Genomic DNA, 12,520 nt, shown 5'->3' on the forward strand with positions numbered 1-12,520 from the left:
GACAGGTCTTCTATTCTATAGCTTGGTTCTCGGAATGTAGTACGAGATGACAGCATCGCTGGTGAACTTGACAGGGCCCATGCAATACCTGAGTCAGAAATTCTCGGGTGAGCTCTAAAGAACAAGGCCACCAGGTGACTCTAATACCTGCTTAAATTTAAGAACCATTACCCTCCCTTTCCGGCGGTGACGACCTCCCTACGAGAACATGCCTCTCGCAAAGGATCTCCTTCATCCCTCTCCAGAGGAGGAAAAGAGGAAACACAAGAAAAAGTGCCTGGTGCAGAGCCCCAATTCCTACTTTATGGATGTGAAGTGCCCAGGATGCTATAAAATCACCACGGTCTTTAGCCATGCACAGACGGTAGTCCTGTGTGTCGGCTGCTCCACTGTCCTCTGTCAGCCTACAGGCGGGAAAGCAAGACTGACAGAAGGATGCTCCTTCAGGAGGAAGCAGCACTGAAAAGCACCAGATTCGAGATGAGTGGGAACCATCCCAATAAACACATTTTGGATATAAAAAAAAAAAAAAAAAAGAACCATTACCCTAATGGGGGCAACTAGTTACTAAATCATCACATGCCAAAAAGCCTCTCACCAGTTCTTCAGTGCCAGTTTACCTGGGAAACAGCCAGGACTCATCAGAAGTTTGAGGAAAGACTTGACTATCAGAACAGTTCTTGTTGTGAGCAGTAAGATGTAGGCTTTGCCTTTCTATGGCTCTCAGCACCACGGAGCTCTCTGAGGCTGTATAGAAGAGTCTACAGCCATGTCTAGTTCTAACCTAGGCTTTTTGTTTGTTTGTTTTGAGATAGGGTTTCTCTGTGCTGTGTATACCTGGTTGTCCTGGAACTCATGCTGGAGACCAGGCTGGTCTCAAACCCATCTGCCTGGCTCTGCCTCCTGAGTATTGGGTCTAAAGGCATGTACTACCACTATCTGGAACAGCCTAGATCTTTTTTTTTTTTTTTTTTTTTTTTTTTTTGCTTTTTCGAGACAGGGTTTCTCTGTGGTTTTGGAGCCTGTCCCGGAACTAGCTCCTGTAGACCAGGCTGGTCTCGAACTCACAGAGTTCCGCCTGCCTCTGCCTCCCAAGTGCTGGGATTAAAGGCGTGTGCCACCACCGCCCGGCCAGCCTAGGTCTTTTATTCATCATGTGTGTGTGTGCTTGTATGTGTGTGTGCCACAGCATACCTGTGGTGGGCACAGGACCATTTCCAGGAGTCAGTTCTTTCCTTCCACTCTGTGGGTCCCAGGGATTGAACCCAGGTCGTCAGGCTTGGCAGCAAGTACCTTTACCCAATGAACCTATTGCCAGTCCACAGCCTAAATCTTACCCCAAAACTTCTTTCCTATTACTGTTTTTCACTGGTCCCTACTCATCTCAAATATTACTGCCACAATTAAGTCATTCTTCAGTGTCTAAATCCCTAGTGGCCTTGCCATCTTCTGCATCCTTTAGTCCAGCTTCATTTTCTTAACCCTCTAGGTTTCCGACTTTTACCTGGGAAGATCCTAGCCCTTTGCAGACCATTTCAGTACTCTAATAGAAAACCAATTCTTTCAGGGTTGATGAAAAGGTTATGACAGGTGTCATACAAAGAATACCAAATATCCCATTTAATACTCAGTAATAGTGAGATTTAAGAATCATCTTTATCTTCACATTTGGAAAAGGTAAACTTAGAGAGATTAAGTAACTTGCCCAACTTACAGCCAGTATTTTAATACAAATTCTCTTGTCTCCAAAACCAGACTTTTAGACTCTTTTGTTTTTTAAAGTGCCAAACTGTTAGCCATCCTATCCTACTTAGCAGTCTGACTCGAATATGTGGAGAAGCAAAGTTTCCTTAACTGAGTAGAAAATAAAAGCTAAAAGGTGTCTGTGTCTTTCTGCTGTTTTGAAACAGGAAGAGGGAGCGCCAGGCACAGATACTAAGTGCCTTGCAGGCCAAGTCAGGCAGGAAAACCCACAGGCAAGCAGCAGCTCCCCACCTGGAGGGGATCCACCTGGCTCAACAGTGTAATCAAGGAGCAGCCCAGCATGATTCAAAACACAGAACACCAGACCAGAATGCTGGTAGGGAACAGGTGGCGAATATATCCTCTCCCCAAGCAGTCCATTAGCCCGCCCTCCAGGACCTTTAGGTGGTGAATGTAGGTTGTTTTCTAGTATGGAGCAGGGCAGTCCACATCAAAAGATCTCTAGATCCGATTGTAAACGCGCCAAGGACAGGCAATGACTCCCGAAGAGAAGGCTTAGCCTCTACAATAGCACAGCCAACTTCAAGGAGCACAAAAAAAAATAAAAAATAAAAAAAAAATATGACTTTATGACAAGACGTTTTAGTGGTGTCCATCGGAATGTGGATTCAGCCACCGCCCCTTCCTTCTTAGACCAGCCATAAGAACATTTTCTCTTGTCTGTGTGACAGAAAAGGAGGCGGATACCCCAATGTCTCCTTTTCTTAGGGCGTCAGCGGCACAACTCTCAGTCTTTCCTTCCAATGGCTGAACGGCTGCTCCTTTTCCTCTCCCAACTTGGCCTCAATCCCCTGCTCTGCGCTTGGCACCGCTGTCTCTCCTCTCTATTCCCCCCTAACCTCTCTCCACCCTCAATCCGCTGGACCTCTCTTCCCCTGTCCACCACCCCTTTTTTCTTCCCGCTCGGTCGCTTTCCCCTCAGCTAGCCACCGCCCAGACCACGGTACCTTGAGAGTCACATCGCACAGCTTGCCCTGCCGCCGGATCTCCTCCATGACGCCGTAGCCACGACTAGGCAACTCCGACACGGAGAAATGCACCAAGTCCTCCAGCTCCTCCGCGCCGTCCTCCACCATCTTCCCCGGCCGCCGCAACTGCGCAGGCCTGGCCGGTAGGCTTCACATTAACCAAGGCGGGGCAGGGGAGCACGCCGACGGCAGCTCGGAGCGCGAAGGAGAAAGCCCACGAGCCTGCGCGGCCACCGTACTGGCAAACTCCTCTGCACCGGAAGTCTCGCTGCCCCGCTTCCTGGTTCATACCTTCGTAGCCTTCTTTTCCCCCCAACAACCTAAATCCCAGTTTCGCGTGTACAGTTGCTCTGAGCCTTTCAAGTTAATTGACTGCATCTCCGTCTTCTTTGTTGAGCCCTGACTTTGCCTGTGTCTTCAACGGAGGAATGTGGACTTCGATTCGCCACCACCTTACAGTACTTCCGGAGTCTCTGGAAGCGTCCTGTTGCCATGGCGACTGTGTACACAGCCGGTCGGCTGGCTGTCTAGACTGTGAACAGAATCCCTCAAGTCGCTGCAGTTAGAGCGGTCGCTCTACTCGAGTGCCGCTGCCTCGCGAGGTGAGCAGTGTTCACGCGCCGGTGGGGCTAGGTAAAAGGGAAACCTGGTGAGGATATCCTGGGTGCTGGCAGGAGCTGGGTTCCGAACCCCTCTTGGCGCCTTTATTTGTAAAAACCAAGGAACCTCTAAAGAGCGTGTTATCGTTGTGCCCCTTTCAGCCTGATCGCGGCTTAGGGGAGCGTGGAGTTTCTGAACTAATGTTCTCTAGTCCCACGAGTCTCCACCGGGGTCTCAGGATTCGCCCTAGACAAAGAGGGCGTGAGGTTGAGTGGCAGAGGTCGTTCAGACACTTCACTCCTCAGTTTTCGAACTGAAGAGACCTTCAGCATCATCATTTCCAGCCATTCGGGCCGTAGAGGAGGAAAACAATCCAGAGGGGCACGGGAATGGGGCCGATGGTCCCTGCCACACACACTTTAGAAAAGGATTCTGCTCACTGGGTGAGAAATAAGAGAACGGCCAGTTTTGCCTGGATGCCAATTTGGGGTGATAGTAGGTGTTGTGGGTTTAGATGCTGTTGTTTCTTGGGCAGTCTTTGCCCCTGATCTAAGTAAGAGCCTGGCAGATTGGGACCTCTAGTGCCTATCAGTCATCCAGTCGAATGGTCTTTCACCTCCAGTCAAGCCTTCATGGGTTATGGATATTCTGCTCATTCCCAGGCCCAAAACAAATGAAGAACTCAGCGCATAGGTCTCCTAGTGGCTACTCAAATTCACTTTATCATACCAGAAGTACCTAAGGATTGCGTTCAAATGCCTGGGGTTATTCTGTGCAAAATTCTGAGGGAAAGGTACACCACCTAATGGGGAGGGTGTGTCAAGACTAAACATGGCTTCTTGTACCTGGAAATCAGAGTTCCCTCAAGAAGCCTGCAGATCCAGGAGTTAGAGGTAGCGTGGGAGACGAGTGACACTGTGTACCTTGGAACTTTCTCAGTAGTGACTGAAGATGGACCCACGCGTGGAGCTTCAGTCACCCTCTGATTCCCAACCATGAGTATCACCACCAACCACCATTTCCTGAGCAGCTGCTGTGTGCTGGGCACTGCTCTGGACCCTGTGGGGGGAAATCACAAGAGATACAAGGCACAGTCCTTGTCCTCAAGCAGCTTGTAATTTGCTTTGGGAGCTGAAGCCCACATAAATGAAGCGACATAAGAACGGTAACAAGCAGTATTTCAGTAAGTGCAAAATGGCATGCGGCTTTGATGTGCTGTTGAGTAGTAGGCTTGCAGGAGGAGCATAGATCATCGGAAGGGCCCATTGCAGGCTGCATGTGACTCCAGGAATGTTTGGTGGCATGAGCATCAAGAGAGCCTCGGGGGCAACAGATGGCTGATCACTGCATGTGCATGTGCATGCGGGACATTTCAGGGCAGAAAAGGAGGAAAGCTGGGGGAGAGTCCTTGACTGGCCTGGAACTTGCTTTCTGAGCTCCCTGGATTCTTTACGATCCCTTCCAGAGGTTATACTCAATGGCACTGGAATCTTCCTGGGCAGGAAGATGGGCTCTTGTGGTTTGTGCTGGGGAGGGTTTCCCAGAACTGTAGATAATTGAGTAGAAAGTGCACCCCTCACCTGGAGGCGCTGTCCCAACCTTTGGGGAGCTAAGGCAAGAGGACTGTGTTTGAAGGCCAGCCTGGGCTACACTGTGACACACTATCTCAAGGAAAGCAGTTTATAAAATGTGACCAACAAACCACTTCTCTCTACTCTTCAGTTTCTCGGTAATATAAGTCAAAGCGGAGCTGGAAATGAAACCTTCCCTTCTGTTTCCTTAGTCTGGGCCTCACATTAGAGCTATGTGGGAATTTTTTTTTCCGTAGTTTTGCAGACAAATGTTCAACCAAGCCACATCCTGTTCTTTTCTTTTTCTTTCTTTTTTTGTTATTTGTTTGTTTGTTTGTATTTTGAGACAGAGTTTCTCTGTGTAACAGCTCTAACTGTCCTGGAACTTGCTCTGTAGACCAGGCTGGTCTTGAACTCACAGAGATCCGCCTACCTCTGCCTCCCAAGTGCTGGGATTAAAGGCGTGCGACACCACTGCCCGGCACATTTATTTCTTACCCCAATATTTTTTGGAATAATTTTATAGCAACCAAAAGATTCTAAAAGTTCCAAGAGTGCTAGGAAAAGGCTCCCATGAAATAGTAATTGAAGGATGTAGAAAATGCTCCCATCGGGGGCTGGAGAGATGGCTCAGTGGTTAAGAGCATTGCCTGCTCTTCCAAAGGTCTTGAGTTCAATTCCCAGCAACCACATGGTGGCCCACAACCATCTGTAATGAGGTCTGGTACCCTCTTCTGGCTAACTGTATAAATAATAAATAAATAAATATTTAAAAAAAAAAAAAAGAAAATGCTCCCATCGGAAGAGGCAAGTCTGGGAGTGCTGTGCTCGCTTACCTGGTTTACCTGCTCTGTATATGATGAGTGATGCTTTCATTGTATCCACATTGTCAAAACTGGCAGCTGGCAGAGCAGCACCTTCGAATTAATTTGTTTCTGTAGGATACATAACACCATGGTGATGATGTAATTGTAAGAGGAAATGATCCCGAGCTGTGTTTAGAAATGTGAACGCCACTAATACTTTTTAAATCTAGAATAATTTTTGTTAGGTAGCACCTTTGCACATCTATTAGAAAAGTACATGTAAAATATTACTATTAATTATTTAATATGCTTTTCATATTTTTATAGTTTACTAAATGTGTGTGTGCATGTGTGTGCATGCATGTGTGTGCCCGCACGAGTTCTCATATGTGCCAAAGAACATGTGTGAAAGTCAGAGGATAGCTTGGAGTAATTGGGTCTTTTCTTCCACTGTCCGTGTAAGTCCTTGGGAGTCAAAAGCAGATCGTCAAGTTTGGTGGCAGGTGCCTTTACCCATGTCATTTTGTTGGCCTTTTATTCCTTTTTCATGTGTTTATTTGTTTGACCCAGAGTCTTACTATGTAGCTTTGGCTGGCTTGAAACTCAGTATGTAGAACAAGCTGGTCTCAAACTCATAGAACCTCCTGCCTCTGCCTTCAGAGTGCTGGAATTAAAGGCGTGAGCCACAACATTTGGTACCTTATATAATTTCTATGAGTATTAGAAAAGATTCTTTTTCACATGAGAATGTTTTTCTGTAAAGGTTTTTAAAAAAATCATTACACATAAATCCAGTTTGTTAGGAGACTGAATCAACTTCCTTTGTCTGACATTTCCCTAACTTTTCATAAATTCAGCCAATTTTTTTGCTGATAAATACTTGTTTTTCCTTTCCCCCTATCTTCTTCCCTGTCTCCTCCCTCAGTAAAAGTGCAGGTTACTTCGGGGGAAGATGTTTTATTCCTTCTTGAACTGGCCCAACCCTGATGGGGCAATTAGAGGGGAAGTGTACAGTGTACAGCCTACATCCTGCTGTATGGACTTTTTCTGTATTTAAATTTTGTTTTGGCCAGGCGGTGGTGGCGCACGCCTTTAATCCCAGCACTTGGGAGGCAGAGGCAGGCGGATCTCTGTGAGTTTGAGACCAGCCTGGTCTACAAGAGCTAGTTCCAGGACAGGCTCCAAAACCACAGAGAAACCCTGTCTCGAAAAACCAAAAAAAAAAAAAAAAATTTGTTTTGTACATTGTACAATAATAGTTACAAATGGTGTTGGGGGTTTTTGTTTGTTTGAGACAGGGCGTTGTTTACCCCAGACTGGCCTTGAACTCTCTACATAACTGAGAATGACCTTGAACTTCTGATCTTCAGGCCTCCACTTCCGGAGTGCTGCAATTTTCGGCAGACACCGCATACCACCTTAGTGGTCTGCCCCCACCCCTGACTTAGGAAGGCCATCTTAGGGCTCTGAGATGTCTCACTGGATAAAATCCTTGCCACTTCAAGCGTGAAGACCTGAGATTGCATCCATAACTCCCACATAAAAGCTGCTTACTAGTGCTGAGAAACATGTGCATCTTTTGGGCTTCCTGGCCAACAAGCATAGCCAAAATGGTGAGCTCCAGGTAGAGTGACACCCTGCTTCAGAATATAAGGTGGAGATCAATGCCGCAGACATCCTGTTTCCACTCTACTTGTACACACACTCGCAGGTAAGGATACATGCACACACATATGCATACACACATGCATGCGCGCGCGCGCGCACACACACACACACAGAGTGCTTCAGCTTAAAACTGTATTATGTCAATTTTCCTAATAATCAAATTATTTAGTATATTTTTATAGTCTTTTCTTGAGTTTTAGTGTAAATTAGCTAGATTAAACAAAATAGATGATTTTTATGAGTAGATTTTACTTACCTTTTCTTAGAGTCTTAGGATTTTGTCTCATTCTACTCCTCTATCATCTCTATACAGCATGAAACACTTGAAAAAGTGACCACGTTTTTAGTCCCCCTTAAAGTCGTAATAGTCAACTGGGCACCACAGTATCCACCTGTAATAACAGCGGCTGGGCCGTGAAGAGAGAAGGCTAAGGAGTTAAAGGCTAGCCTTGGGCGAGGGAGATGCTCATGAGTAAAGGAATACTACTGGCCTTGCATGTCTGGTGATCTGCGTTTCCTCCTTGGAACCCATGTGTTCTGACTTCCACACACTTAGTTAGATTAATTAATTAATTTTAATTTAAAATTTAATTTTAATTTTAAAAAATAAATTAATTTTAAAAGGCCAGACTGGGATACATGAGTCTTGGTCTCAAGACAAAACAAAATTAGTTGAATATCAATTCCATTCAGTCACTTCTTTGCTTCTCTACTGTGGGACTTCAATGCAGCTGTCCCATTGGTGACATCTCTTCTAACTAGCATTTGGATTTCACTTAACTTTTAGTTTCTGTGACCACAAGGTCTTGTCTGTTTTGAGAGAACTCTTCATAGTTAGAGAAGTCTTTTAACTAAGCTTGCCTCCCTATCACAGCTATCCCATTCTTTTACAGTGTACATCCACAAAGCTGCAGCAAACATTTATTTTAATATATATATATATATTAAATATAAACAAAATATAATTTGTTATGGTATAGTGAATAAAGACAAATATATGTGTGACTCCCTGTTTTGAGGGGCTGGAGAGATGGCTCTACAGTCAAAAGCACTGGCTGCTCTTCCAGAGGACCTGTGTTCAGTTCCCAGCACCCACATGGTGGCTCCCAACTGTCTGTAACTCTGGTTCCAGAGGAATCCAATGCCCTCTTCTGGCCACCACAGGCATGGCACATATGTTGCACGCAAACATTTATACAGGAAAAACACCCACAGACATAAAATAAAAACAAGTAAATCTTTTTTTAGGAGAGCAAGAGGGGGTACAAAAGACTGTTTTTTCATCAACGTGAGAGGAGAAAGTCTATTTGATTATGACTAGATCAAGAACACTTAATGAGGGGCTTGAGAGATGATTCAGTGGTTAAGGTGCTTATTGCTCTTCCCAGCACCATGTCAGGCAGCTCATTACTGCCCGTAACTCCAGCTCCAGATCATCAGACACACTCTTCTGGCCTCCAAGGGTCATTGCACGCATGTGACATATACTCACATAGACACACATGAATAAAAACAAAGAGAAAAGAATATTTATTCTAGGGCTAGCAAGATGGCTCAGCAAGTAAAGTGCTTGCCTTGGAATCCTAAGGACACAGGTCTGATCCTGGAACCCACATGGTGGAAGGGAGAACTGACTGCATTGTCCTTGGACCACTGCCACATGCTAAGGCAGTTGCCTCTCATCCCTAATAATATATACATATATATGTATATATAGTGAAAGATACTTTATCTATTCTGAAGTTAGTCTGATGGAGACAGAGGCATGAAAGAAAACCTCTTAATGAAGAGAAGGCAACAGACTTTAGTGTGTTCCAAGCAAGTATGTCAGGAGAAAATAGAGTAAATGAAGCAAAGCATGAATGGGCTCATCTTAGATAGAGGGCATTTCTAGAAACAGCGGCTACAACCAGGCCACTAAGGGAGCATTCCTTTTGCTTTAGATTTCAGTCTCTTTGGAGTCAAGGTAGAAAGTTAGAAAGTAGCAAAGCAGCCTAGAGGGGCGGGGGCAGGGCATGTACTTCATGTACTTGGTGGTGGTGATGGTGGATTGCATCTGGTCTCTTGTACTCCAAGCTGTCCTCCAGTTCACAATGGAGCTGAGGCTGGCCTTGAACTCTGATCCACCAGCCTTCACTTCCCAAGTATTAGGGTTACATGTGTGCACCACCGTGCCAGGCGTTCATTACAATCTTGACAAATGACTTCTCCCTTCTACTTGGTATTTGATGATGGCTGCTAAATCCGTTGTTGTTCTCTTCTCTCTAGCTAGAATGGGTACTAGGAAAAAGGTTCAAGCGTTCGTCCGTGTCAAGCCTACTGATGACTTTGCTCATGAAATGATCAAATACGGAGATGATAACAAAGTAAGTGCGATGTGTTTGCTTTCACCTGTCCGGTTCTTCCTTCCCCAGCTCAGTGTGACCTGTTTCCCAGCAGCCATTTCAGGATCAAACAGAGAGACTGAAGAGATGGCTCCGTGGGGAGAGATGTCTGCCTGCCTGCTACCAAGTATGAGGACCTGAGTTCTCCTCCCTGGACCCACAAGTGGAAAGAGATCAACTCCTCAATGTTGTCCTCCAGATTCCATACACATGCTGTTGTATGCACGTTCACACACACACACATACACACACACACGTGTGTGTGCTGCAGCACAAATGTGGGTGTCAGAGAGCAGCTTGTGGGACTGTAGAGTAGATTCTTTCCTTCCACCACATGGGTCCTGGGGAACCAAACTCGGGTTGTCAGACTTGGTGGCAGGCACCTTTCCTCACTGAGTCATCCTGCCAGCCTACAGGTAGACCCTTTTTTAATGAATAGTTCAAGAATGAATTACTCAGGTCTTGAAAGTGCCGGTAGTCAGAAAAGACCTCAAGGACCCTGGATAGCATGCTCTCTCAGGTTTTACGTGGAGTTTGTTACCACATTGGGCAGCCACTCTGTTGAAGGAGCGGAGTTCCCGCCCAGCTCCCGCACAGCTAGCTTTATATCCGAAATAACAACATACAAACTGTATTCTTTTAAACACTGCCTGGCCCATTAGTTCCAGCCTCTTATTGGCTAATTCTCACATCTTGATTAACCCATTTCTAATGAGTTCTGGGATGATAGGTGCACATCACCACACCTGGTGACCCCTTCTGCCTTGGCCATAGTTTTCTGTGAGTTCGAGACCAGCCTGGTCTACAGAGCTAGTTCCAGGACAGGCTCCAAAGCCACAGAGAAACCCTGTCTCGAAAACCAAAAAAAAAAAAAAAAAAAAAAAAGACTCAAAATTCAAAGACTGGGGTAAAAACCTGCTACATCAGAGAGGCTGGGTCGCAATTAACTAACCTTCTCTCCTTGCTGGTCTCCCAAAGACCCATGCTTTGGTTTCCCCAAACCAGAAAAGGCCTCACCACTCTGAACCCCACCCTGCTACTTCCAGTGTCTCTCTATCTCCCCCGGATGCCCTCAGGTACTCTATGATAACTTTCTGTCAACAGGTTGCAAACACAGCCTCCTGACCCAAGGTTAATATTTTTAAATTAATACAAATGCAAACTTGGGGTTCACAGTGTGATTAAATATCCCCCAACATGCAATTTACTTTAACACAAGTGACTATGTTGGAAAAGTTCAGAGACTTATGTGCCCATTTCATCATTACTCCCAGTGATTTACAACTGTTTGTGAAGTAAACCCTGAACATAGTACAGAGGATAGAGGGGCGTCACCACCTGTGGCCACACAGAGGGAGGATAGAGGGGCGTCACCACCTGTGGCCACACAGACAGAGCCTGAGCCAGGGCCATTGTTTCCAATTTCAGTGGTACTCTTACGTAATTCAAAGCTTCTATACTTATGGGATGTAGCTAAATCTGATTTAATCAGAACCTGATAAATTGGGACTGGAGAGATGGCTCTGTAGTTAAGAGCACTGGCTGCTCTTGCAGAGGACCTGGGCTTCATTCTCAGTACCAGTATGAGCGTTCACTACTGTATGTAACTCTGGTTCAGGGGATCTGACACCTTTTTCTAAACTCTGCAGGTACCAGGCACACATGTAGTACACACATATACATTTACATGAAATAGTCACACATGTAAAATAAATCTTAAAAACTTTAAAAATTTCACATCTTTTGTTTTCTCTGTCATTCCTCAGTTATCAGTGATTATGTATTTGTTTATTTGATACAATCTCCCTCTGTAGCCCTGGCTGTCCTGGAACTCTCTATGTAGACCAGGCCAACTTTGAACTCACAGAGATCTGCCTGCTTCTGTTTCATAAGTGCTATCAGAGATCATTTTACAAATGTTTCCTAAAAATAACTCCAACTGCCTCTTCTTTGACGTTTCTCACTATGTAGACCGTCCTGAAACTCTAGCTCTTCCTGACTCAGCCTTCCAACGGGGGATTTCAGGTGTGTACCATCCACACCTGACCCCCCCCCCCCGCCTCTCTCCCTAGAGCATTGATATTCACTTGAAAAAAGACAGTCGGAGAGGAGTTGTCAATAACCAGCAGACAGACTGGTCATTCAAGCTGGATGGAGTTCTTCACGATGCCTCCCAGGACTTGGTTTATGAGACAGTCGCCAGGGATGCAGTTTCTCAAGCCCTTGATGGATACAATGGTAATTTAATCAGTTGTCATTTTTTTTTTTTTTTTGGTTTTTCGAGACAGGGTTTCTCTGTGGCTTTGGAGCCTGTCCTGGAACTAGCTCTGTAGACCAGGCTGGTCTCGAACTCACAGAGATCCGCCTGCCTCTGCCTCCCGAGTGCTGGGATTAAAGGTATGCACCACCATCGCCCTGCTATAATCTTGTTTCAAATCTCTCAAACATTGGGGTTTTGGGAGGGGGACCTAATCTCAGTCTCAATCTCACTATGTAGCCCTGTCTGGCCTAGAATTCCCTGTGTAGACCAGGCTGGCCTCAAACTCACAGAGAACTACTTACCTCTGCCTTCTAAGTGCTGGTATTAAAGGTATAAGCAACCATGCATAGCCTAAAAATAACTTTATTGAGAATTTTTTAAACTTATATTTATTTATTTATTTTATTTTACATCTTAACCAGTTTCCACTCCCTCCTCTCCTCCCATTTCGTCCCCAACCTCCCCTCTGCGCATCCATCCATCCATCCATCCATCCATC

General features: G+C 45.6%; 3 protein-coding genes across 7 annotated transcripts in view; 2 read left to right on the forward strand and 1 right to left on the reverse strand.

Moving 5' to 3' along the window:
• Positions 1-2,927, reverse strand: part of Klhl18 (kelch like family member 18) — a 74,510-nt gene extending 71,583 nt beyond the window's left edge. For both annotated transcript variants that reach the window (XM_057767225.1, XM_057767224.1), the window contains exon 1: positions 2,712-2,927. In XM_057767225.1, coding sequence (XP_057623208.1) covers positions 2,712-2,840 — 129 coding nt within the window. In that variant the 5' untranslated portion in view covers positions 2,841-2,927. The remainder of the gene's footprint in view (positions 1-2,711) is intronic.
• LOC130872879 (40S ribosomal protein S27-like) lies at positions 188-510 on the forward strand. Its single transcript, XM_057767226.1, has one exon. It carries the CDS (start codon positions 209-211, stop codon positions 461-463), a length of 255 nt encoding a protein of 84 aa, XP_057623209.1. The 5' UTR covers positions 188-208; the 3' UTR covers positions 464-510.
• Positions 2,928-3,049: 122 nt separating the features above from the next.
• Positions 3,050-12,520, forward strand: part of Kif9 (kinesin family member 9) — a 55,090-nt gene continuing 45,619 nt past the window's right edge. The window contains exons 1-4 of one of the 4 annotated variants that reach the window (XM_057767200.1): positions 3,050-3,334; positions 4,272-4,515; positions 9,646-9,743; positions 11,834-11,999. In XM_057767200.1, coding sequence (XP_057623183.1) covers positions 4,479-4,515; positions 9,646-9,743; positions 11,834-11,999 — 301 coding nt within the window. In that variant the 5' untranslated portion in view covers positions 3,050-3,334; positions 4,272-4,478. Of the gene's footprint in view, positions 3,335-4,271; positions 4,516-9,645; positions 9,744-11,833; positions 12,000-12,520 lie in introns of those variants that run through there. The other 3 variants (XM_057767201.1, XM_057767202.1, XM_057767203.1) reach the window with 3 other exon arrangements.

This window comes from Chionomys nivalis, chromosome 4 (assembly GCF_950005125.1).
Source record: "Chionomys nivalis chromosome 4, mChiNiv1.1, whole genome shotgun sequence".
In the NCBI taxonomy this organism is placed as follows: domain Eukaryota; kingdom Metazoa; phylum Chordata; class Mammalia; order Rodentia; family Cricetidae; genus Chionomys; species Chionomys nivalis.